Below are 24,420 nucleotides of genomic sequence, written 5' to 3' on the forward strand. Positions count from 1 at the left end.
CCACCTTTATAGCTTCAAACAGTGTTCTGGGACCTTATTTTCCTCTGAGGACAGCTTGTTTATTCAGTTATGGAAAAAAAATAGTTCTGTATTAGTCTGTAGGCCTATTATTAACTCATTAATATCTTAAATGTTAAAATTCTGAGTTTGAATTTCTTCACCAAAATTAAAATATATTTGCACAGCACCTGTCATACGAGACAGCACAAATATAAACTTAAAAACAAATGAATAATGATAAAAGTGTAATAATAAAACCAACAAAAACGATTTTTTTTAAATGGCAAACACAATATACACCCATGAGCACCTAAAGGACCTCTAGTATTCTGTTTATCAGCCTCCTACATTAAATCTGAACAGTGATCGTGGTGAACAGCGTGAACTTTCGATTAACTACAAAGTGGTCTCAGGTGTGCGGTCATCGCTTATTATAAAACCGCTGAGGCGCATCGCAGCCAATCAAAGCCGAGAGCCACAGCATCACTTTCATACGTGGCAGCTGACGCACACGACCACCAGATGGCGCTGCCGCACCGCGCCCGGGCGCCGCTGGTCCCTGGGCACGGTGCGCTCTCTGCGGCCCCCGATGGAGCCAGCGGATTACAAACTCCAGTTAAGTGGCGCACCGTCCTCCTCCTCCTCCCCATCTTTCACCCCGAGTAAACCCAGGCGCACGGAGGCGCATCCTCACCGTGCTCGCCCTGTGGGCATTCAGAAAGCAGCTGTGTGTCTGTCCGCGCCAAAACCGACTGAGCTCTGCAGTGTAGGGGGACCGAGGCAAACATATAGACAGAGAGTGAGGAGAGGGAGATGGGTCCGGAGGCGGCGGTGAGGCATCCGTGATTGTCAAGTGAACGGCGGCGAAGTTCCTCGGCTCCGCTCGGATCTTTTCTCCAGGTCGTTGAGGTGAGTTTTCTCTCTGCAGGAGATGCGCGCAGCCCGGATGGTGCATGTCCTACCCGGTGCATGACAGCTGTGCGAGCTATTCCCAACATTTGCCCTGGACATTTTTCCTGTATAGATTGTGCTTTAAGTGACAGACGTGCAGTGTGATGACATCAGATGTTAAAGCCTTGAAACATCTGCTTCATTTTTCCTGTTTAGCAGCTTGTGTGACTTTGTGTTAATTATTTGTTTGTGGAGCATTAAGTATCGTTTCAACAAAAAATATAATTTGAAAGAGATGCACAGTGATCTGAGAGATTATTTCTTGTTGGAAACACCTCGCCTGATCCTCTTAGAAAAGCCTCTGCTTTAATTTTATTCTGCTGGAGTGTTATAAGGCAAGATAAGCCATGTGAGAGGGGGAGATCTGCTTCAGCCTCTGCTTCATTCACTCACTTGCCTGCCTTTCCCTCAGTTTTTTCTCTCACTCCATCTCTCTAATCCCCCCTCTCACAACCTCTGTCTCCCTCCCTCTCCCTCTCTCACAGCTTCTCTCTCTGTCAGCTCTAATAACACTGAGAGTTTGCAACACCAGACTGCTTCACTTCTGATACCCCTCTCTGTCTTTGCTCACACCCAGCCGCCTTTCATGTGTCCACCCCGTCAGCTGAGCGGATTGCTGTCACCTGCCACCGTGATTAATAGCCCAATCCCCATAAGATTGCATAACATGCCACAGAGTTTCTTCGGCCCATGTCTGTGCTCGTGGCTGGGGGGCGATGATGTTAGCCCTCTCTGTCTGTTAATCAATACGTGACCGAGCAATTACAGTGTACTTGAGTGTTGTGGACCTTCCTGCGGCTGAATCATTAGTGTCACATCTGTCACAGGCACTTTACACACGTGAACATGTGAAGGTGAATGGGCACACGCATGTACACGTATACACACACACACGCGCGCTCGGTGAAGGGTCATGGCAATCGAGCTCTGCGATGATTGATTGGCACAGTGTGGAGAATAAGAGCTGACAGTGAGAGGCCTTGGAATAATTTGAAGAGCTCCAGCAATCAATCATTACTATTCTGGTTTTTGTTGCGGGGGTTATTTTGATTTACAGACACATTTCAGATCACACAAATCACTTTGTTGCAAAGTGTTCGGCGTCTTATTCGGCAGGTTTCACTTGTTTGTTTGAGACTATCGACAGTAAATCAGTGAAACGGTGCAATTTTCAAGAAAAAAGTACAAAAGTACAAACCCTGATGCTTAAAGGGGCACTATGTAGTTTTAAAGAAGAAATTCAAACTCAGAATTTGAATATAATAATAAAAACTCAGATTTTAACAATCTGCTCTCAGAGGAAAATAGGGTCTTCGAAGCTAGAAAGGTGGCAGGGTCCGCCACATATACAGTGTAAAACAGTATAAAATTGTGTTGTCCTTTAAGGTCAGTTTGTTTATTCAGTTTGTCAGTCATGAAAACAAATTCAGTGTGTTTATTTACTTTGTTTAGGCATAACAAATTAGTCAATGAAGATCTTTCTCTTCTTCCCCAAAATGACATAGTGCACCTTTAAATCCTCCTTACGAGTGCATTCGACTGGTCTCACAGTACATAAATACCAAACCAAATCCAGTTGTCAGCCTCGGCAAAAGCACCGTTTAGCTCTTTTCTCCCTCAGCTATTGCAAGATCCTGTAACGAAGTGCGATCTGAAAATTCATTGTCACCTCTGGCGATGTGCAACACATGTGACAGCTCTTATACAGTAGCTGAAGAAATCTTCCACATCCTCCTTCACTATCAGTGTCATCTGCTGTCAACCGGAACAGACAGGCATCTGCTGCTTCCCGCACACACGCTCACGTACAGTGGCAGAAACGTAACCGCCGTGCAGGGAGGCACACAGGGGAAACACAAACCAACTGCACGCCACCTACACACTGGTCTGCTGTATGTGACACGGCTGCCCCGTGGCTCCGTCCACGTCCCTCTCACTGTATACGGCCCGTTCGGTCGGTGCGCTTAGCTAAAAATAATCAGCACCAGCCAACACACACATGAAACATGAATTATGGAAGACAGAGGGAAAGAGAGGGAGAGAGAGAGACATTCAGGTCAGAGTCAGACCCAGTTCCGAGAGCTTCGTTCCCCTAAGGATGATACTACTAGACCGCTGCATTAATATTCAGTTTGTACCATCTAGCACATCAGACCTGCGGTTATCCTTTAGTTTAGACCTACTGGACTTGAGGCTACCCCAAGGTTTCAACCCAGTTCTCAATGCACATTAAGGGCTGGAAGAATGGATCCACGCATTTGGAGATTAATTATACATGCAATGCAGTGTTTCCAATGTAAGTGTAACACATTTAAGTAAGTGCGAGATAGATCCTGCCTTCGCAATTGTAGGCCTATTTGAAGGGTAGTGAAGGATTAGTGATGATGCTACAATGCCATAACATTTAATTTTCTATGAGAGGATCACTACCACTGTCATATCTTTCCATTAAATATGAAGCCACAGCCAGGAGAGAGATGTTAGCTTAGCTTAGCATGAAGACTGGAGACTGAGAATAGCTAGCTTGGATCTGTCTAAAGGCAACAAAATCCAAGTAAATCTCACTCAGCAGTTTTTGTAAGAAATAGAGCAATGAGATTTAAAGGTGCTGTACGCAGATTTCCTTTTTAAACCCTTACACCTCGTTTTGATAAAGCTCCTAGTACGTAGGTAATCCTAGTACGTTGAAGATTTAGCTTTAAACTTTTGCAAGAGATTTCGAACAGAGTGTATGCCCTCTGTGCCACAGGAAGTTAGCATAAAAGCGAATTGGCTAATTGGTTAATGTAGCAAGACTCAGTTCCCCGGGCACCTCCCCAGTGACCTGCTTCCAGTCTTTATGCTAAGCTAACAAAGTATTCCTTTAAAGGTCTTGCACACCCACATGTGTTTTCAGTACATCATAGTTACATCTCTGATCAGAGGTATACAGGAAATTACATTAAGTCACAAGAGGGAGTATAAAGGGGCACTGCTTCCGCTCAAACAGGTGCAACAAAACTAAAAGGAGAGTGATGGAGATGCCAATCAAGCTGAGCGTGCACACACCCACACAGCTCGGAAAAGAGGTTTAATTAAGCAGAATAATTGAAAACACCTGTGTGGGTGGCTGACGGATGTGTAGCACCTTCAAGATCGAGAAAGTTATCCCGTGTGATGCGTTCAATGTAATTGCTTTGCGCGTGTGATGTTGACCATCATCGCTCTTGTGAGATGTTTTTAGCCATATTTTAATGGGCGTGGGAATACAAGGGCTCTCACCTTGAGCAAACGAAAAGCAGCAGATGTTTCCAGCATTTAAAGTGACGATGCGTGATTAAAAACCTGTTTTTGACCACTGACAGTTCATTTCACATTATCATGGGGAAAATCAGCCTGTGCCCAAGTGATTAAAGATGCTTGACAGGATTCTATTTAGAGGCTGTGAACACTATACACTCGGTGGAAACCTGAGGAGAATCCTGCAGATTTGTTCTGGTTACTCAGCAGAGCACACCGTATACGTGTGTGTGTGTGCATGTGTGCATTTGTGTTTGTTCGAGCTGATCTTAAAGCATGTGAAACATGCATTCAAATGCGTGTCTGCACTGACGTGTGTAGGTTATTGTGTGTGTTTGTGTTTACATGGTACAGTATGTGCGCATCTGTGTGTATTTGGGGACCTTGTCTGATATTCTGTGGCTTCAGAGTCCTGACCTTGAACAGTTTGAGTACTGTCTGCTTAGTCAGGGCCACTGCATCTGCTCGAGTCAAAGCAAACAACGTTTCAAATGTACTGCAGTGCATGTGATTTTCTACTCTATCTATCTATCTATCTATCTATCTATCTATGAGACTAACCCTGTCTTTCATCCTCTCTCCCTCTCCTTCCAGTGTGTGATTGTGTGTTCAGCATGAGTAACATCTACGAGTCTGCCGAGGCCACTCTGGGCTTCATCAGCTCTCCGTGCCTGACCAAAGTGGAGCTGAGAGTGGCCTGCCGGGGCATCTCGGACCGCGACGCCCTCTCCAAACCCGACCCCTGCGTGGTGCTGAAGATGCAGTCGCACGGGCAGTGGTTTGAGGTACGGTAATGGGGTTGGGATGAAGAGTTGAAGTGTTCGGTGGCGTGGGTGAGTGTGTCTCAGGTTCAGACAGACTGTTTCATGGACAGAAAATGACAGTATAATGGTCACATCAGTCAAAGACCCACGCTCGTAACACTCGTTCGAAGGGCTGCAGGAGTGTGTGTCTGCATGCATGCGTGTGCAATCGGATACCTACTGCATATTGTTGCCGTATTGAATTAAAGGAGCCATTTGAAGTATTTTTTTATTCGCCGTGGGAGTAGAGCCCACACAACTGCTTGGCAACATTATGGCCTATAAACATGGGCTTTCAAACACTTCAGGGAAAAGAAGTCTCTTCAAGGTGACTTTACTGTTCATGTTCAACATTATTATAATAATCTTCACCGTGTGTCCATGACCTGATGTGCGTATCAGACGTACATGTCTTCATCTGCTCTTCAAGTTCTGCTGACTCTCTGTGAAACACTTGAAATGATCCATTCGTGTCATTGGGTTCATGTTTGGCTAAATGATTGTGTGGAATCAAGGATCAAGTTATGTGTGGTGGAGAAAACATGATAAAGTACGCTCTAGGCTGCCCTTTTTGCACGCTGGAGCCCAGCTGCATACAGCTGGAGCCCTTTGTATTTGTTTCGCCCCTGTCCCTCAAACATCCTGAGTCCTCCACTGGTTCTTCTACATTATGAATGCTAATTATCATGGAAGGCAAGCTGAAATCATAACGTGTATAGACTGTGTTTTATCTATCCAAATGCTTTTGTCGCCCTGAAATAGAAACTGTGCTGGATTTGCTTCTCTGCTCGTCTTAGCCCTCCAACACAATTTGTCTGCCCCAATCTATATATTAAAAATAATGAAAGCACCAAACTCATTTTTTTCCTGGAAGCTTGGGCAGTTTTATCGGGCTCACTGTTCACAATGAAATGTTTAAAATAGATGAAGACAGTCCCTTCTGAGAATAGATTGTTTAACACTTGAAAAGTGGAGCAGAAATGCCAGTAAGTGCTCCACTTCCTCTCCTTTTTCAAGACCCAACCTGCTTTTTCAAACACTTCAGATGGACTCTCCACCGACGGCTCACCGGCGGCAGCGGCACGTGTATTAGCCGAACTTTGCATGAACACAGCATGAGGGAAGGATCAATCTAAGAGAGTTTCATCCATCTTTCTTTCTTCTCTCTGGCTCGCTCTTATTTCTGGGAAAGTCAGACGTATGCTGAGTGGTTTGCCTTCCTTTTAAATATGTAGACACACACACGCCCACGCATGCACGCACGCACATCCTCACACATTCAGCGCTACAGTGACCCACTCTGACAGACAATTATACATGCACGTGGTTTCACACACACACACACACACACACACACACACACACACACACACACACACACACGCTACTCATTTACACAAACTGGCACAGGGACAAACTCGTGCGCACACACACACACACACACACACACACACACACACACACACACACATATTTCCTCAGGGGCTCAAGATCAAGTGTTCAGAAAGTAGTGCAGCATTACTTTGTCTTTGGAGACTCCACAAAAAGCTACTTTGTACCACGCACTGGTGTGTGTGTGTGTGTCTCTCTCTCTCTCTCTCTGTGTGTGTGTGTGTGTGTGTGTGTGTGTTACAATAATCCACTTTGTGAGAATAGACAAATGTTATCAATGCCCATCAGATTCAGAGTCTCTTAATTGGATAATTGTTGAGAGGGAGTGTGTGTGTGTGTGTGTGTGTGTGTGTGTGTGTGTGTGTGTGTGTGTGTTTGTGTTTGCTTTAATGAGATGTCAGCCTATTGAGGTAAGTGTCACAAAAAGGCCAAATCTGTTTGTGTGTGTTTGTTGAGACTGCTGGTGTGCCATTCACTTTTGTGTCCGTGTGAATGTGTGTGTGTGTGTGTGTGTGCCAAAGGGTTATCAACAATAAAAGGGACCCAGTCGCCGCTGCAAGTGTTGGATTGGTTTTTGTTGTCAGCTCTGAGAAGGACTTTTGTTCGGTTTTCTATTCCTTTCTGTGTCAGGCAGTTAGAGGGAAGAAAGTGCGAGATCAATGTTGCGACTATAGACACTTCTCTGTGTAGTCAAACAGCCTGTGTGATTTTTGCCATCAAGAGAAATCCATATTCGCAATTCTCAAGTTGATAAGTGTAAACAATGTGGTAATGGCTATTTGGGGTAATTGCTGCAGTGCTGAAAAGTCTGCTGAGGTTCACAATCAATGTTCAGTGGTGGTGTGTTGGGCGTTGAATGAAACCTTCATACTTTGTGAAAAAAATTCAATTTAAAGTGAAGCTGGCAACGATGAAAGAGCACAGATTTTATGAAACGCTACTTTCACACAGTCTGACTGTGTGATCATGTAAAGTCTGCATCACACAAGAATAAGATGTAGTTGTTTATTAGATGTTTCGACCAGTTAGAGCTGCAACGATAAGTCGATTGTGAAATGTCAAACATTTACTGGTTCAAGCTATTTGAAGGCGTCACTTTGGGCTCTTGGAAATTGTGATGAACATTTTCACAATTTTTCTACATTTTACAGACTGAACAATGAATCGATTCATTGTGAAAATAATCGGCAGATTACCCGATAGTGAAAAGAATCCTTAGTTGCAGCCCTAAAATGTATGAGGGACCTCTGTGGTCTTACAAATGATTATAAAGTAGTTAATTTACTAATATTTAATTGAGCGATAAAACCAATAATTAATAGAGAGTTTACAGATTAATGAATAAATAAATTACATAAAGCTATTGACATAAACTATTAAAGAGACCGATTCATACAGGAATAAAAAATGTAATTCGTATTTGTAATCAGTTTGACAGGATAGTTTTTTATATTTGTTATAGAATTTCCACCCACCAGATGCTTTATCAACCACATGATCCTCAGGTGGTGTTTGCTGTGGCAAAGCTGAGATCTTAAAGAAAATTGAGTCTTCAAAAAGTCCTTGAATTTGCTTCGGTTAACTTTGAGATGTGTGTGTGTGTGTGTGTGTGTGTGTGTGTGTGTGTGTGTGTGTGTGTGTGTGTGTCTCCATGCTCCCCCGCCTCTGTGCACGTGCATGCAGGTGGACCGCACAGAGGTGATTCGTAGCAGTAGCGGCCCGGTCTTCTCCAAGATCTTCCTGGTGGACTACTACTTTGAGGAGGTCCAGAGGCTCCGCTTCGAACTCCATGACATCAGCTCCGGCAACAATGGCCTCCGCGATGCCGACTTCCTGGGAGCCATGGAGTGCACCTTAGGACAGGTCAGTGTGTCTTTTGTCTGTCAGTGCTTGTCCAAATGAGAGGCGTATATGAATGCACCTGATCAGTTTTTTTCCTTGGATGGTAAAAGAATGACCTCTCCTACTCTGCCTCTGATTGGCTAGTGCTCCTTGCCTTCGTTGGTTGAGTTAGTTAGGGTCAGAGCCCTTGAGTAGAGACAGTCGCGTTATCTCCATCCACACAAATGGACCATTTTTTCACAGCAACAGCGGATCGTGGAGCCTCTCAATAGTTCCCGAAAGTTAGCCGCTAACACTAGCAGCGCAATGGAGTTTCAGCAGAAGACCATTTATGCATCTATTGACTACTAATTACCAAAAATCACTGTTCTGTCTTCCACAGGCATCAGCTCATTTGCAGCCGGCCAGTGTAGAACCTCCATGAATGTAGCAACGTAGCACAGACTGGAGTGTGTGATCCTTTGTAATGAGCATTGAGCTTGTTGGGACCGGCTAACGTGCACCATAATGAGGGTGGCAGTGCAACTTTAAGATTAGAGGTAGAAACTTTAGCCGTGCATGGAATCCTAATGTGATCTTTTCACTCGAGGTCGGCTACTGTCTCTGTCTGCATTTACACTGAGCTTTCGTCGTCCTTGAGTGCCGAGTTACGTAAGGACCTGAGGGTGCTTTCAACTCTTTTCAAAGAATTTACATGAGCATATGCTAATACATATGGCCTTGTTTCTCCCATAATGGTGTTGTTGCCCCTCTTGATAATGATGTAGTTGGAATGAATGTGTAAAGATTTTGCTTTATTTATATTCTCCATAAATATATTAATAAGATCATTAAGTTGAGTAAGATGATTTCAGGGAATACCAGGTAAGCCACAGTGAGTAGATGGGAATAGAGAGAAAGCGGAAGGGACAGAGGCTGCACTAAAGTGCTTGTTTTCACTTCTCATTGTCAGAGACGCTATCAGCAACATAAAGCCGGTGGATTTACAATAGTTGGGAGAACTGAGATAATTGACATGGAAGAAGAGGATTTTGAAAGCGAGAGCCAGGGAGGTTTACAGAAATGCGATAGCACGCTGCCAACACTTTGTCTGGATCCACGCTACAACATTCTGGATGCTGCTGCCTATTAAGAGCGATGTCAAAAAAAGACGGCATTATATCGGTGCAGTATGAAAGCACCAGAGGCACGTATGAGAACTTCAGCAAGTGATAGAATCCGATCTGTTAATAGAAATCCATTATTGAGAAAAATGAGACTGACAGTGTTACATTACTGGTGTCATCACGGGGAAGTGTAGCCAGGGGGAGGCGTGACACAGATGCATTGTGTCAGCAATATCGTCACAGACAGCATGAAAGCAATTATATGAGACATGCTGTCCTTAAAGTGTCTCTAATCAATATTTATACTGTATGGATCACATGTGATAAAGTCACAGATAATTATCCCCTCAGTTTGACAGAGCTTTGTGTCTTTCAGCTTATTGTTTTGATTAGCTCGTGAATGTGCTTGAGCATTTCACAGATGAAGATGTTTTTCTTCGGGGCTGGTGGAGAGCTAAAAGAGAGTGAATATTAGACTTATATTCCTTTAGAGGCCACAAGACCACATTAATGCTAATGCTGCTCTGTATCTGTTTAATGTGTAAATTACCAACTGATAGCCAACATGTCAGCATTGTATTTGCAAGCCTGGGGAAGGACCTCCATTTTGCTTGTACTGACATTTAATTTCAAAATAAAATATATTTAAAGCAACATTATGTAGAAATTGGCATTTTGTGCAATTTGATGCCCAACACTGGGAACACAGGCAAGAACACAGTGGAAACAAGGGACAGAGTGAGGGGAAAACACAGGCTGTAATACACAGGTGGAACACAGGTGAGCAGGAAAAAACAGTGGGAAAACAGACAAAGACAGGAAGTGGAAAGTAAACCATGACACACCAGTAGAGAACCTACAATATAAAACAGGAAATAACTGATTTAAAAATCCAAACCATGTCAGCGGTACAAATTTAAAAACCGATGTGCTTCAACCCTACCTGTGAATAAACTCTAAATCAAATGACCTCCTGTCATTTGAAAGCATTTCCAGTGCTGCCAATTCCACTGAGACCACCCACACCTCCCTCTGCATTTCACAGCTGCCAGGGTGGTTTTAGCTCACTGTTTCGGGTCGTACGTCCATGTGGTTGACTCCCAGTAGATCTCACCTACCTCCCCATGTAAACTTGAACAGCTGCTTATACAGCTCTTACAGCACCTGGGCAGCTCAGAATAGTAGCAGGTGAAAAGAGTCAATGAGCTGGCAGGTAAAACCAGTGATACAACAACAGAGAAAATTACATTTGACAGGTACCGAGAAAGGTGACTCCGCCATGCTGTTTTAAGTCTGTTGGATGTGTAAGTAGGCAGTTGAATGCTAAAGTCGGTGATGCCAGAGCGACACTAACAGGGCGAGCTGTCCCTCCGAGGGAGATTACCAGAGTATTTGAGCTGATTTTATGGAGTGTGTTTGTTTCAGATCGTCTCTCAGAGGAAACTGACCAAAGCTCTACTCAAACAGGGAAACACTGCTGGAAAGTCTTCCATAACGGTATGAAACTAGTTCAGCTCACCACACACACACACACACACACACACACACACACACACACACACACACACACACACACACACACACACACACACATGCACTCAAATCACACACGCACCACTTCTTGCACTCAGACACTGTGAAGATAATTAATTTGATGATGTTGCCCGCTCAATCTGTTCTGTTCCTCATTTCCATCTCATTTTCTCTCACCTCCGTCTTCTACCTCTCTGTCTGTCTCCCCCTCCTCCTTGTCTCCCCCCTTTTTCTCCCTCCCCCCCCTCCACTGTAAAGGTGACAGCAGAGGAGTTGTCTGGTAATGACGATTACGTCGAACTCTCCTTCAGTGCTCGTAAGCTAGACGACAAGGTTTGTGCGACCGTGTTTGTCTCAAAAAGACCGAATTTTTTCGGGTTTTCCTTAGATAGATATGAGAGGAATTAATAATCAGAGATATGAGTTAGTTTGTCTGTGTGAGGCAGGTGTGTGTGGGTGGGTGAGCTGTGGGATTTCGTGAGGAAGCAACTCACACACACAGAAGTACAATGTGGCTTTAGAGGAGGCCCGCTGAGATAGGTGGGCACCCCCTCCCTTCTTCCCAATAACCCCCTCCTATCTCACCCGCCCCACCACGCACACAGATAACTATATTAATTTTCAGCCTCCGAATGCGCACACATGCACGCACGGCCACGGATGACTAATCCAAACAAGTTGTGCCTTAGGGGAAAATATGGAAGAAAGCATGGGAGGGATGGGTAAATTGGAGAGGACAGGAAAGAGATGGGTGGAAGAAACAGGGAAGAATGGGGTGAAAATAATGATTCTGTTATTATATGAATGATTTATGGTGATCAAAGACAGTTCTGAGGCAATGCCTTACATGCGTGTTTTTCTCTCTGAAGGATTTCTTCAGCAAATCAGACCCTTTCCTGGAGATTTTTAGACTAAATGATGACGGGACAGAGTCGCTCGTACACAGAACTGAGGTAATTTCATCCACACGCAAACACACATGTACATTTTCCATTTACCGCCTCAGATCTGTGTTTCACAAAAGCTGTGATGTTTTCTTAGACGGTCATGAACAACCTGAGCCCGGTTTGGAAATCCTTCAAAGTTTCCTTGAACACACTCTGCAGCGGTGACCATGACAGGGAGCTAAAGGTGAGTCTGCAGCTCTCACTGTTTTCTTTGCAGCTCGTAATAACGGCAAGATTATTTTATTTAACCTTGCAACAATCGGAGTGTGAAAAACCTTGGGCTGCAGCTCCCAGATAATGCACATTTGCAGGCAGAGGCCAGACAGCACCCTGAGGCATGCAGGCGTTTTTCCTCGTGCAGCAAACAAATAATACGATTTGTAAAACACGAGTATTGTAGAAATCAAACCGAGCAGCCTCAAGCTTTTCCTTCCATTTTACTCTCCGTGAGTTGACTTCAGGTCATGCGCCGCCTTTCCTCGCGTCACTGTGTGGGATTTTGAAGAGTCGGACGGGTGTGAAACAGCTCGCCGGTTGTCCTAAACTCTCCCCTATACTTGCCGGAATAGATCTGCGTGCGCGCGTTTATGTGCGAAAGCGGTGGCCGCACATCAGCTCCAAACAGTTATTCTTTCCCCATGAATAAACATGAGCTTGCTCATTAAATATTCAAAGGCGTCTTAACTCTGCATGGCTCCTGACAGCAGGAGAAAGGGCTCGCACACACACATACATACACACACACACACACACACATGCACGACATCGGCTATGGTTTCCAGGGCTACCTGTTTGAAGCATCAGAGCTATAGTACGAAATGGCAGGGTAGAGATTTCTATTCACACCAGAGCTTCCTTTTCACTGGGCTCTTAACTGACCAATGCATAAATGCATAACCCTCCTCTGCAGGCTCTGTCTGTTTCCCCCCCCTTTGTATTTTTGCCTTGTCTGGTTCTCAACCTTCCCGCTTTTCTTTCCATCCCTCCGTCGGTCTTCCTCTCTCTACCTCGCTCTCCGTCCTACCGTTAGTATTCAGTGAATGGAACGAGGTTCTTCGTTTTTTCATTACTCTCTAGCACAGCTCTCGGCAACTTTAAGTGGAACCAAGGCTGCAAAAGCGAGCGCGTGCTCCCTCACATGCAAAAAACACAGACACGCACATGAAGCACAGACGATAACACGTACACACAAACACAGACCAAAAAAAAAAAAAAAAAAAAACGACTTCAGGTGCAGGCACTTGGCAGCCTAAGTGGGAGACTGGAAATAAGGGGATTACTGCCGGTCGTTGTTTTTAATCAAGCGTTGTTGGATTGGTTCTGATGGCTTGCTGTCGGGGTGACCTCAGGCAAGAAGGTCACGCAGCTCAAGAACAAAATTACTCATTCACTCATTCAGCCATTAAAGGGGAACTATGTAGTTTTCGAGAAGACATTTAAACTCAGAATTTTAATGTTTAAAGTATTAATGAGGTAACAATACAAACTCAGAAGTTTTTATTTTGTCCATAACTGAACAAACAAGCTGTACTCAGACGAAAATAAGGTCCCCAGAACACTGTTTGAAGCTAGAAAGGTGGCAGGGTCCGCCACATATAAACAAAGTAAAATAGTCAACAGAATTGTGTTGTCCTTTAAGGTCAGTTTGTTTATTCATTTATTCAGTCATGAAAACAACAAGCGTTTGTTTATTTAGTTTGTTTAGGCATAGAAATCATTCAGTTAAGATCTTTCTCTTCTGATTATAAATGTCTTCCCTAAAGCTACATAGTGCTCCTTTAACCTTTGTATAAGCATTTTTTCTGTGTGTGTGTGTGTGTGTTAACATGTGTCTCTACTGACTATATTTATTGAATATTATTGATTGTATAAATTGCAGCTGCCTTTTTTCACCTTTTGAAGTGATAGGATTGTTTCTTTATGATGCGCTGAGCCTTGACCCCCCAAGACCCGCACTTGTCACTGGTGATTGAGGCCATTTTTCTTGTCTAGTAGCTCCTGACAGAAACAAACTATTACGCTTAAACACACACACACACACACACACACACACACACACATAAAGCTATCTCTTAAGCCACGTCCCTCTCAGCATCCTCAGATTAATATTTCACCGCTCCATTGCCCCCCCACCAACGCTGCCTTATCAATCATTCAGCATGGCATTTCCCTGCATGCCATGAGTGCATGTGTGTGCGCTGACAGTGTTGCAGCTGCGCTCTAACTGAATGAATGTGTGCGCCGGTGTATGCGTGTCTCTTTGTGTCTGTTCCAGTGCACGGTGTGGGACTGGGACTCTAATGGAAAACACGACTTTATTGGGGAGTTTCAGACCACCTTTAAGGAGGTGAGGGCGGAGCAGGAGGGCAAACAGGTGAGCGCACTGGACTGCTAGATGCACTGCTAACTGAGCTAACTAGCTAATGGTAGCTACAATTGGCGGCAGTTAGCTGTTACTCTGCCCCCAAATTGTTTTTAGTATGAATTTGCCAGGATGCCAATTTTTACATATTGCACTTTTAAGTAATAAACACGAAAATGGATCACCAGAATTTTTTTGTCTTTCAGAAGCTCAGGGCTTCCGTACAGTACCATTTTGCATCTCAATGATACTTGCTCCTTGCCCATGGTCCACCATTAAGTTTCAGTTGAGACCCTCCAAAGGAAAAAGTTTGGGTTTTTCCTCACTCGAATCGAGGGTCTAAGGACAGAGGATGTCGTTCACTGTGCAGATTGTAAAGCCCATTGAGGCAATGTGATTATGATTTTGGGCTATATAAATAAAATTGATTTGAACCCTGATTTAGATTAACAGTTTGATAGTAGCTGGATTTTTCTCCGTTCAGTATGTTTCGAATGGTCACCATGCGTGTATATATACCAATAATTATATAATCTGCACAGGAAATGATTACAGTGGATTATAGTATACAATTAAAACTCCATCAAATATTTATTATAAATTTTGCAGAAAAGGTTTTATGAATAGAAAGATTAAAATATTGTACATCACAAAAAGCTGTAAAGGCACATTTTGCTGGAAAAATCTCCACACATGCATCTGTTAACATACATTAACACATATGGATGTTGTAAAGAAGCTATTCCATAAATTAATCAATATTTACAAGAATTGTTTTATTTTAAACTCATGGTTCACACCTCTTGGCATCAAAGTTTGAAGGCTAAATATAAATGTAATGTCCTCTCCTCTTCTTGGGCTCTAGCGTTGTTGTTGCTGTGTATCTGATTGTTTCCTGGTGGTGACATTCTAAAGCACAATTGAACATGCCCACACCTCCGGACAACCCTGCAGGAAGTCGTCACGTTGCTGGGTTTTGTGTGAATTGTCTTCCTGTCCGCTGTTAGTCTCTCTGCTCTGTGTGAGTGTTGCCCACTCCAGCATTCAGCTCACACTGGCAGAGCCAGGGACAAAGACTAAACCTGGTTGCCGTGCTTTCATAAAGTCCTGACCTCTTGCTGTTATTGGCTGCAGGGTATACACACTATGCTCAAAGGCCAGAAAAGTCCCAAACTCGGAGGAAAATAGGAAAATAAAAAAATACAGCTTGATGGCCAGGTTTCTGCTGATACAGACACTGCCACGCACTTCTAGTGGGTCAAAAGTGATGATTCAGGGCGATTATTTTTGTATGTGTCTGTACATTGTGTTATTCTTGAGGAAATTCCTGCTTATTATGCCTTTAACGTGAATGTGTGTGTGTTTGCCCAGATTCAATGGGAGTGCATCAACCCTAAATACCAGATGAAGAAGAAGAATTACAGAAACTCTGGTGTTGTCATTCTCAACCACTGTAAGGTGAAGTAACACTATATCCACCTACTTCCTGCAGTCCCTCCAAGTCTCAAAGGGTCAAGAAGGGATGCAAATAATGATTGTTTTTTATTATGAAAACAAACAAAAGTTATGTTTACATCCAGTGTTTTTCATCTTTAGTCTCTCAAATATTTTAACAAGTTCTGTTGATAGTTGTTTGAATTAATGTATAAATAAATGTCAGATAACTATGGAAAATGCCTTTCTACCATCTCCCAGTCCAAGGTCATGTCTTCCAGTTGCCTGTTTTGTCCACCCTACAGTTCAAACCCAAAGATTTTAATTCACAATTAAGTAAAAAAGGGTAACTTCACCAATTTTACACATTAAGGTGTTTACAGGTCATGGAGAGTACTACTGCATATGTGTAAAAAATAGTATATAGTCCTTTTTGGCTCCATGTCACTCAGTGGTTAAGTTGCATTGTGGGTAATGTATGCACAAGGTTTTGAAAAGAAAAAGGAAAGTGTGGAATGAGTATTTTTAAACTATGCATAATGAGTCCAACAGTGCCTGCTTTTGTAAACCTGGCGCCTACATAACCCATGATGCAATTTAGCCACTGAGTGACATCACTGGAAGTAATTTGTCAGATTACATGCAGCTTCCTCTGGAGCCAAATAAGGCTTTATACTACTTTTTTCATATGTGCAGTAGAACTCCCCAAGACCTGTGAACACACTTAAATGTGGAAAATGTGTGGATTTATCCTTTAATGTAAAGAAAACAATTTATTAATTATCAAAATTGTTATCAATTAATTCTGTCTTAATTGGTGTCGAGCATCACCAGCACATCGACCTCAGCTACATGCACCTCATTCAGCTTTTATCACGTCTCATCTTCAGTTTTTAACATTCCCCCTGACAGATCATCAAAATGTATTCCTTCCTGGATTACATCATGGGAGGATGCCAAATCCAGTTCACAGTGAGTTTTCTCACATTTAATCTTCTCAATATAATCACAGCAGCATTTCATTGTCTCTGTCATGCCCACTCACGCTGTGTGCATGTGTGTATTTCTGTCCCAGGTGGCAATAGACTTCACAGCCTCCAACGGGGATCCCAGAAACAGCTGCTCCCTCCACTACATCCACCCCTACCAGCCCAATGAGTACCTCAAAGCTCTGGTAGCTGTGGGGGAGATCTGCCAAGACTATGACAGGTAGAGGCCACTCCATCAATCATCGTTTAGCTAATACTGACACGCACGCACACACACACACACACTTTCATGCACATACACACACTAGATTTTCCCTCTGAGGACCAAATCCTCTTGTGAAAGTCTGCAGAAAGAGATTTCTACGTGTTTATACATAAATCTCAAAGCTTTTGTCCATTATTTGCCCTTCCCTCAGTGTCTATTTTCCATCTTTCTCCAGCGATAAAATGTTCCCTGCGTTTGGTTTCGGAGCACTGATACCACCTGACTTCAAGGTAGGACGCTGCTGTCTTTCTGTGTGTTTGCAGTTGCAAGGGGGAGTTACGGCTTCTTTAGATTTTCTAGCAGAGGCACAGCTTGCTTTTGATCAACATGAAAGGAGAATGCATCTGTCAACCTGTAAATTGGACCCAACATGTTGTGCTGAGTGTTTGCTTTTAACGTGGCGTTTAAAGAGGCTTTGTGTTCTCCTCCCCAAATGAAGGTTTCACACGATTTCGCCGTGAACTTTGACGAGGACAATCCCGAATGTGCCGGTGAGCTGTCAAACAAACACACTTGATTCTTCGCTCACGTTCATACATCACAGGACAGAAACGGTCCTCTGGTATCGCTGCTGCACACCTCTCATCTCCCCCTCGCTGTCAGTCCCATATTTCTCCCTCCCATATTTGTTCCCAACCCTCTGTTTCTTCCTCTCACGCATGTAACCACACACATGCAGCTGGGAGATTTGTCGCTGTGCTGCAGGAAGTATTTCAGGCTCTAAGATACAGAAAACAACACTAATCTGGATGTGTGAAATGGGCTTCTGCGCTCGTCTCCCCACATTGCTGCATGCCTGCTGTGGATTTGTGTGTGTGTGTGCGTGTGTGTGTGTTTGGACTACATTGGAATGAAAAATGCCCAGTCACCCCGAAGTGCAATCACACGAGTCTGATATATTTTAGCAGATACTTTTTCATGTGCGAGGACTTTGACCTGGGGAGATCAGTGCAGTGCAACATACAGACACATAGACACATAGAGAGGAAGACAAATAACAAAGCAGCAAAAGTACCCGTATATGTGTGTGTTGCAGGGATCCAAGGCGTGGTGGAAGCCTACCAGAATTGCCTCCCCAAGATCCAGCTGTACGGACCAACCAACATCGCCCCAATCATCCAGAAAGTGGCCTCGTCCGCCTCCGAGGAGATGCACACCAAAGAGGCCATGGTGAGAGGGAGAATGAGAAAGTTCCTGTTGTTGTGACTGTTTAGTGTTTGCACTGGCACTCGGGGAGACGAGGGCAAGACAAATTGCAGAGAACACACAAAAAGTGACACATCAGAGGAGGTAAAGGATGGGACAAAGAAGAGCGAAAAGAGATTAATTTAGAAGGTGGGAGAGAAGACACTGATATTAATTTAATTCCAGTCATAAATTTTAGAGCAGAAATTCCTCTCTGCCTTAATGCCTCCTGCCTCTCCCCGGCCCTCCAGTGGATTAGAGGGAGTTTTATTCAAATTAGCCCCTGACTAAAAGCCACTTTTAAAACACAAAATTCATCGAACATCCATTCCTCCCTCCCTTCTTCCCGCCTCTCCGTCTCCCACCAGGAATACTTCATCCTGCTGATCCTGACAGACGGCGTCATCACCGACATGGCGGACACAAGGGAGGCCATCGTGCACGCCTCCCACCTGCCCATGTCTGTCATCATCGTCGGCGTCGGCAACGCAGACTTCACAGACATGCAGATACTGGACGGGGATGACGGGATCCTGCGCTCGCCAAAGGGCGAGCCCGTCCTCCGCGACATCGTCCAGTTCGTCCCCTTCAAGGACTTCAAACATGTGGGTGACGGTTTGGAAAGAGGGGTGAAAAGGCTAGAGATAGAAGTCTTTAATTTCTGGAACGATCACAGAGCTTTGATAAATGCACTCAGGCAGAAAATGGGACTTATCTCTAGGGAAGTCAGTCAACATCAAGACATATACAAATGAGGCACTATATAAGAATGCAGCAGAATGGATTTTTGCACTCAAAGCAGATTTTTAGCTCTTTTTCCACCTTGCGTTGCTACTTCTTCACCGCCAGCATAAGTATAGAGGATACTGACTGTACTTAAAAACTTCGGAGCTCTCTCGAGCTGAGTAGCTACATTAAAGGGAATAAGAAATGGGAGGTCATAAAAGGGGATCCAATCATAAAATGGTAAGGAGTTTCATAGTGGGGCCACAAGCTTAAAGTGAAGGCTTTGAATGGGGCTAAATAAGGCTTTAAATGTTTCAATACTGTTGCCAGTACTTAACTTGAGGTTCTGTGCTGATATTTATGATGCTGCGTGCACTTTTCTTGAAACCTCATCTTCTTTTCTTTTGTCAAAATAAGCAAAATTAACATATAGAGCAGTGGTGGGCTGATAGCAACCCGTGGGTCACTTTTACATATGTTTTTGCATTCTGCTGCAGACAACAATGTAAACACAAGGCTCATGTAAATCCCAACAAAGATGCTGTCATAACCTCTAATAATAATATATACACCTGCATGAGGATGAGCATACAAACCGCAGCTGCGGCGCCTTGTTCGGCAACAGGCTGTTTGAACAGTGTGTGCTGCCCAAATGAAGTCTAGTGAACCTACCAGTTGAATTACACAGATAAAAGTATATAATCCATTTAATTTCAAGCACTTTGTAAGATTTGAAATAAGAATAATAACAGTCCTCCTCTTTCAAATGAAAAGTGGAAGCCGTAAGCAATAAAAATGAAACTCACACTGGGGTTTTGCTTTTACGGCCTTAAGGCCCCGATCACACTGGGACTCGTCGCTTCAGGCCCAAACACTTCAAAAACACCTTGGAAACGATTTATTCAGGGCAGAACAGTGAAGTGTGCCTGTGGAGTGACGCTGCGAGCACAACAAACCGATCACACATAACAGAAAAAGCGGTGCGACTTGCCGCCTTTCAAAGGTGCCATTTAGAAATTCATGCTCAAAACAAGTAGGGGGCAGCATTTCACTAGAGTGACTGTTAAGTGCTGCCAACTGCAGCTGCCCTTAGCCAGTTAGTTCGGTTAGCTCAGTTAGCTGTGCAGCTACCAGTCCAGACTGGGAGCTCGGGGAAAATGTGATGGTGTCAGTGTTTACACTGCTAGCACAGGAGTTTTGGACCCGGACGTGCCAGGGCTAGCTGGTTAGCATGCTAACTTCAGTAGATATATCTGCAACACAGTGCACGGATGTGATAACGTCAAAACTGCTCTTTCTTCACATTCTGTTGATAATTTTGGTGCGTTTTTGAATGTTTTCAAATGAAATTCTCACATATTGCACCTTTCAACAAAACTGCTAGCAGAACACGACAGACGGGGCAACAGACGAGTGCATGCAAGTCGCGCCGTAACATAGGCAAACAATAATCTGGCATTTTGACACTCACTTGAACAGGAGCCAATACCAGCACTTTTTATCCAACCATTAATCAAGCAGCCCATTGTTTTTTTTGCAGTACCACACAGAACATACACAATCTTACATGAGTCATTTCTTGCCTAATGAGTATGAACATAAGCTGCTGTGACGTCTGTTGTTGCATCCTAAAACAAACCAATACATCAATTTTAGTCTCAAATGGATGGCTGTAACCGATTAAAAAACATACATATTGAAATAGTCTTATCCCTATACCTGTAAAATGTTGGCTTTCCAATGAACATGCTGAGAAACTGCCCCAGAGCTGAACTTAATTGCTCAGCCCTGATTCAGAGGACATGTCTGATAAAAGTAAACAGACTACGTATCAGACCAAATCCATTTTTGGTTACGCAAAAATATCTTCTTGGAGCAGACTAAGCAACGCCTTTTAAAAAGTTGTACTCCAACAGTGGCTCTACAGTATCTGTGTGTGTGTGTGTGTGTGTGTGTGTGTGTGTGTGTGTGTGTGTGTGTGTGTGTGTGTGTGTGTGCGTGCACGTGTGTGTTTGTGTTGGGTGGGTGGCGAGCAGTGCTGTATTCAGGGGGTAACGAGTGTGAATGTGTGGGCGTAATATGCTTGGTGTGCTCGTCAAAACACATCAGCTATCTGCTCGCCGTGTGTTTGTGTGTGTCTCTCTCTCTGGTGGCATTAATTTTTCCCGGCTTTGACAGGGTCTGTTCGGTTGGGTCTGTTATGGTGAGTCAAGTCCGTGACAGGTTGAGAAATCAACCAATTACATCCCAGCTAAACAGAAAGAGAGAGGTGGGGGGGGTGTAGGAAGGAGTTGAAACATATAGTTTACCCAAAAGTACATAGAGAGGAGAGGTGAAGAATAAATCTGGAGGAAGAGGAGTTGGAGGGAGAGAATAACATCGCCCGGCGGTGGTGGCTGCGGTGCTGGTGGTGGTGGCGGTGGTGTTGGAGGGGGGTCAACGGGAGACCGGAGCTAAAGACAAAAGGGAGCGAGGGAGTGTGTGACAGAGGTGGAGAGGTGATTTTCTGCTCTGTCGTTTCTTTTCAGAAGGGATTAGCAGGACGGAGCTGCTGTGTGACAGGCAGAGCGGGGGGATAACAGGTAGATAGGAGCAGGGAGAGCAGGAGGGAGGGTGGAAATGAGAGAAGAGGGGGTGGGGAGGGGTGGGTGCACTTTGATGATGCATTGTCTCGGGGAATTATGTGAGACGGAGTACGACAGAGTCTCTGACTTTGAGGATTCGGAAGTGTGTGCGGTGTGGGAGGATGTGTGTGCATGCAGACAAGTGGCTGGCCTGGACGTGTGCAGTTGAGTGTATTTGTGTGTGTGTGTGTGTGTGTATAGAAATGTCATTTCTCTTTCTTCGGTAGCAAGTGTAATTGTTATAAAACCTGCTGAATATTTGACCCTTTCACTGTACATTTAAAGGAACAGTCTACCATTTATTCACATACTTTGATGGATTAAAACCGGGGTGCTCAAAGTGCGGACCACAGGCTGATGGCAGCCTTCTGCAACATTTTATGCGGCCTCTGAACGTGACATGAAATGCATCCATTATCATTCAATAAAAAATGTCTTCACAAATCTCACACAACTTTACATTCATAACAATGTTGGTTTAGACAGAGACAACATTGTGTGTCATGTACAATACAACAGAAGAACAGCTTTCTAAAAAAATGTCCCTCCGCAGTTGCAATACTGACGTTATGCTTTCCATACAGTTCACGTCCTTGAATCTCCTGGTCCATTAGTCCAGGGTAGTCGGGTGAGGTTAAAGCCATTTTATTGTGATCATTTAAATACTCTGAGCATATACATATAGATCGTTTTACCCGAACGTCCTTGAATCAACTTGTGTGGTTCAAATTCCCAATTTGTTCTCCCAAATGATTTGTAATTAAGGACGGTCCCAAAATCTGTGTATTAAGCCACATCCTCTCCAACAGAGAGGCTGCTTAAGCCTTTATGGCAAGACATTCAAGACTCTTCCAACCCATCATCTTCAATTATCGTGCGTCAAACTGCCCCCAAACAACAGACTTAGAAAGCTACTGGTTGCATGGCAACTAGTGGCACCCTTTGACAGGAATTGCGTTCTGTCATCAATGCAGTACTCTAACTATAAGTAGAAAAAACTTCAAGGTTACGAATGGCTCTGATTACTGCGTAAAGAAAAGTTTTCATCTGTTAGGTTTAATTCAGCATATACTGTCGATACACGATCCTTTATTTTGCATTGTGTAAAGATTGTGCTTTCATGCCTTGTTTGTTACGTGAAGATCTGGTGCGTTTTTCTCCTTGAACTTGGTACGAGAGGACAAAAAAGTGAAAGCAGGGATGTTTTGAGGTTTCCAAACGTCTGTTCACATTAGTCTCAGTGGTCTGGACCTTTGACAGCATCAGGCCGCTGTCAGGCATGTGACCTCTCTCTCCTTCTTTCTGTCTGTCTCTGTGTTTCCAGGCCTCTCCAGCCGCGCTGGCTAAGAGTGTTTTGGCAGAAGTCCCTAACCAGGTGGTGGATTACTACAACGCTAAAGGCATCAAACCCAAGTGTATGTCGGACTACGAGTCCACAAGAACCTTCAGCCCCTGACGAAGGAATACATGCAAACACACACGTAAACACACACACACACATATATATATATCATATATATATACGTTATGTACTGTATAATACATATACACATGCAAAAGCACAAGAACACATACGCACACGAATAAACATGTACACTCCAGCATACTACATACATACAGTAGTCTAGCTCAGAGAATTAGCTCGTTCTGGTGAAACAATTTGAACTACTCCATTGATGACTATTGCATGTTTGGCCACAATGGCATCACCTGGGAAATTATTACTATCTACTGTATATCTGAAAGATGTTTATAGAAATAAGAGCAGTCTTCTGAACCAGCATGCAGACTCAGACCATAGCCCACCCAAAGAAATGACACTCCTACCTTATTTAGATAACTAGCAAGTATGTAGACCAAAAGATTTGTGGGTAGAGAAGCCAAAATGTGCGCCTGCATAGTTGGGAATGCTTAGAATTAGCATTGCAAATGTTATTTATGGGAATGATAGCGTCCCTGTTAGTGCACTGCATAACTGCATGCATAATTCAGCTCCTGCTAATATCCAATCTCCAGTAGTCGCTTGCTAGTTATGAAATAAAGTATCTCTGTCATTTGAGTGACATTCAGGGTTGTCGTGGGTGTTTTGGGTTCTTTTCTACAGATTTTGTTGGAGATTTTGCTAAATGGAAATGAAAAAAAAAAAACAGAATAATTGTAATAATTTCTTAATAACCTTCTTACATTGTAAAGAGTTTTGGGAGGATAGCAAAGCGTGTGTAGTAGACACTCATCTGTGAGCTGAACTGTTTTTTTCCGTATTCTGCATGTTTATTATAATAAAGACACTTTGGTTTTCTCATTTTTGTGTGATCTGAAGTTTGTGTGTATGTGTCCTGTGTTAATGATGTTGTGGGGACATACGTAAATTCACACTGTCACATAAAGGGGACTAACATCACCTTTTTGGACAAATGACATGCAAAGTAAACCATACAATTTCAGAGACTTGTTTTTGTTCAATGTTTGGGTTAATATTTTGTGTGTGTGTGTGCAAGCATGCAGTGTGAGGTATAATCAAAAATAACAAAGGCAGAGCAGGTGGCCGCCTGTTAGTTGAATTACTTTTGAGTTTCTGTCTCTTTGTTTGACACTGAATATGCAGATTATTTGGATATGCGGGTTAGATATCGCACATCTCTCTGTCTGTCTCATGACAGCCCTGGCTTGTTGTTGAAAAAACCATCACTTCACAAAACTTCCAACTGTGACACACACTTTCTTAACACACACACATCCACTACGTCTCTCTTTCACTCTTTCCATGTTTCCTGGACAGACATTAAAATGCAAGAATAAATTGTTTCCGTAATCTCCATATAGTTAATTAGGATGAACGAAAGTTGAGCTGTCCTGTGAGTAATCTCCATACGTGCCTCTCTCTCTGACAGTCAGATCAGTATTCAGCACATGAGCCTCCTGATATCTCTTTCAGAGACCACCCACATCCATCAGAAGGGTTACAGTGAGAGAGACTAAGAG

At 43.6% G+C, this 24,420-nt stretch overlaps 1 protein-coding gene across 1 annotated transcript; it reads left to right on the forward strand.

Moving 5' to 3' along the window:
- Positions 1 to 567: 567 nt before the first annotated feature.
- cpne4b (copine IVb) lies at positions 568 to 23,740 on the forward strand. Its single transcript, XM_084379421.1, has 16 exons — positions 568 to 909; positions 4,825 to 5,015; positions 8,109 to 8,288; positions 10,799 to 10,870; positions 11,165 to 11,239; positions 11,776 to 11,859; positions 11,948 to 12,037; positions 14,129 to 14,227; positions 15,587 to 15,673; positions 16,562 to 16,621; positions 16,725 to 16,858; positions 17,079 to 17,133; positions 17,343 to 17,394; positions 17,940 to 18,073; positions 18,457 to 18,693; positions 22,763 to 23,740. The coding sequence occupies exons 2-16, from the start codon at positions 4,845 to 4,847 to the stop codon at positions 22,892 to 22,894; spliced, it is 1,662 nt and encodes a 553-aa protein (XP_084235547.1). The 5' UTR covers positions 568 to 909; positions 4,825 to 4,844; the 3' UTR covers positions 22,895 to 23,740.
- Positions 23,741 to 24,420: the final 680 nt, after the last annotated feature.

This window comes from Pagrus pagrus (genome assembly GCF_965226575.1).
Source record: "Pagrus pagrus genome assembly, chromosome: 17".
Classification (NCBI taxonomy): domain Eukaryota; kingdom Metazoa; phylum Chordata; class Actinopteri; order Spariformes; family Sparidae; genus Pagrus; species Pagrus pagrus.

Bases quoted from the DNA above. Each gene is read 5' to 3' on its own strand.
- cpne4b (XM_084379421.1), top strand. From the start codon at position 4,845: ATGAGTAACATCTACGAGTCTGCCGAGGCCACTCTGGGCTTCATCAGC. The intron at 14,228-15,586 runs GTGAGCGCACTG...GTGTTTGCCCAG, and splicing joins CGGAGCAGGAGGGCAAACAG to ATTCAATGGGAGTGCATCAA. The intron at 18,074-18,456 runs GTGAGAGGGAGA...GTCTCCCACCAG, and splicing joins TGCACACCAAAGAGGCCATG to GAATACTTCATCCTGCTGAT.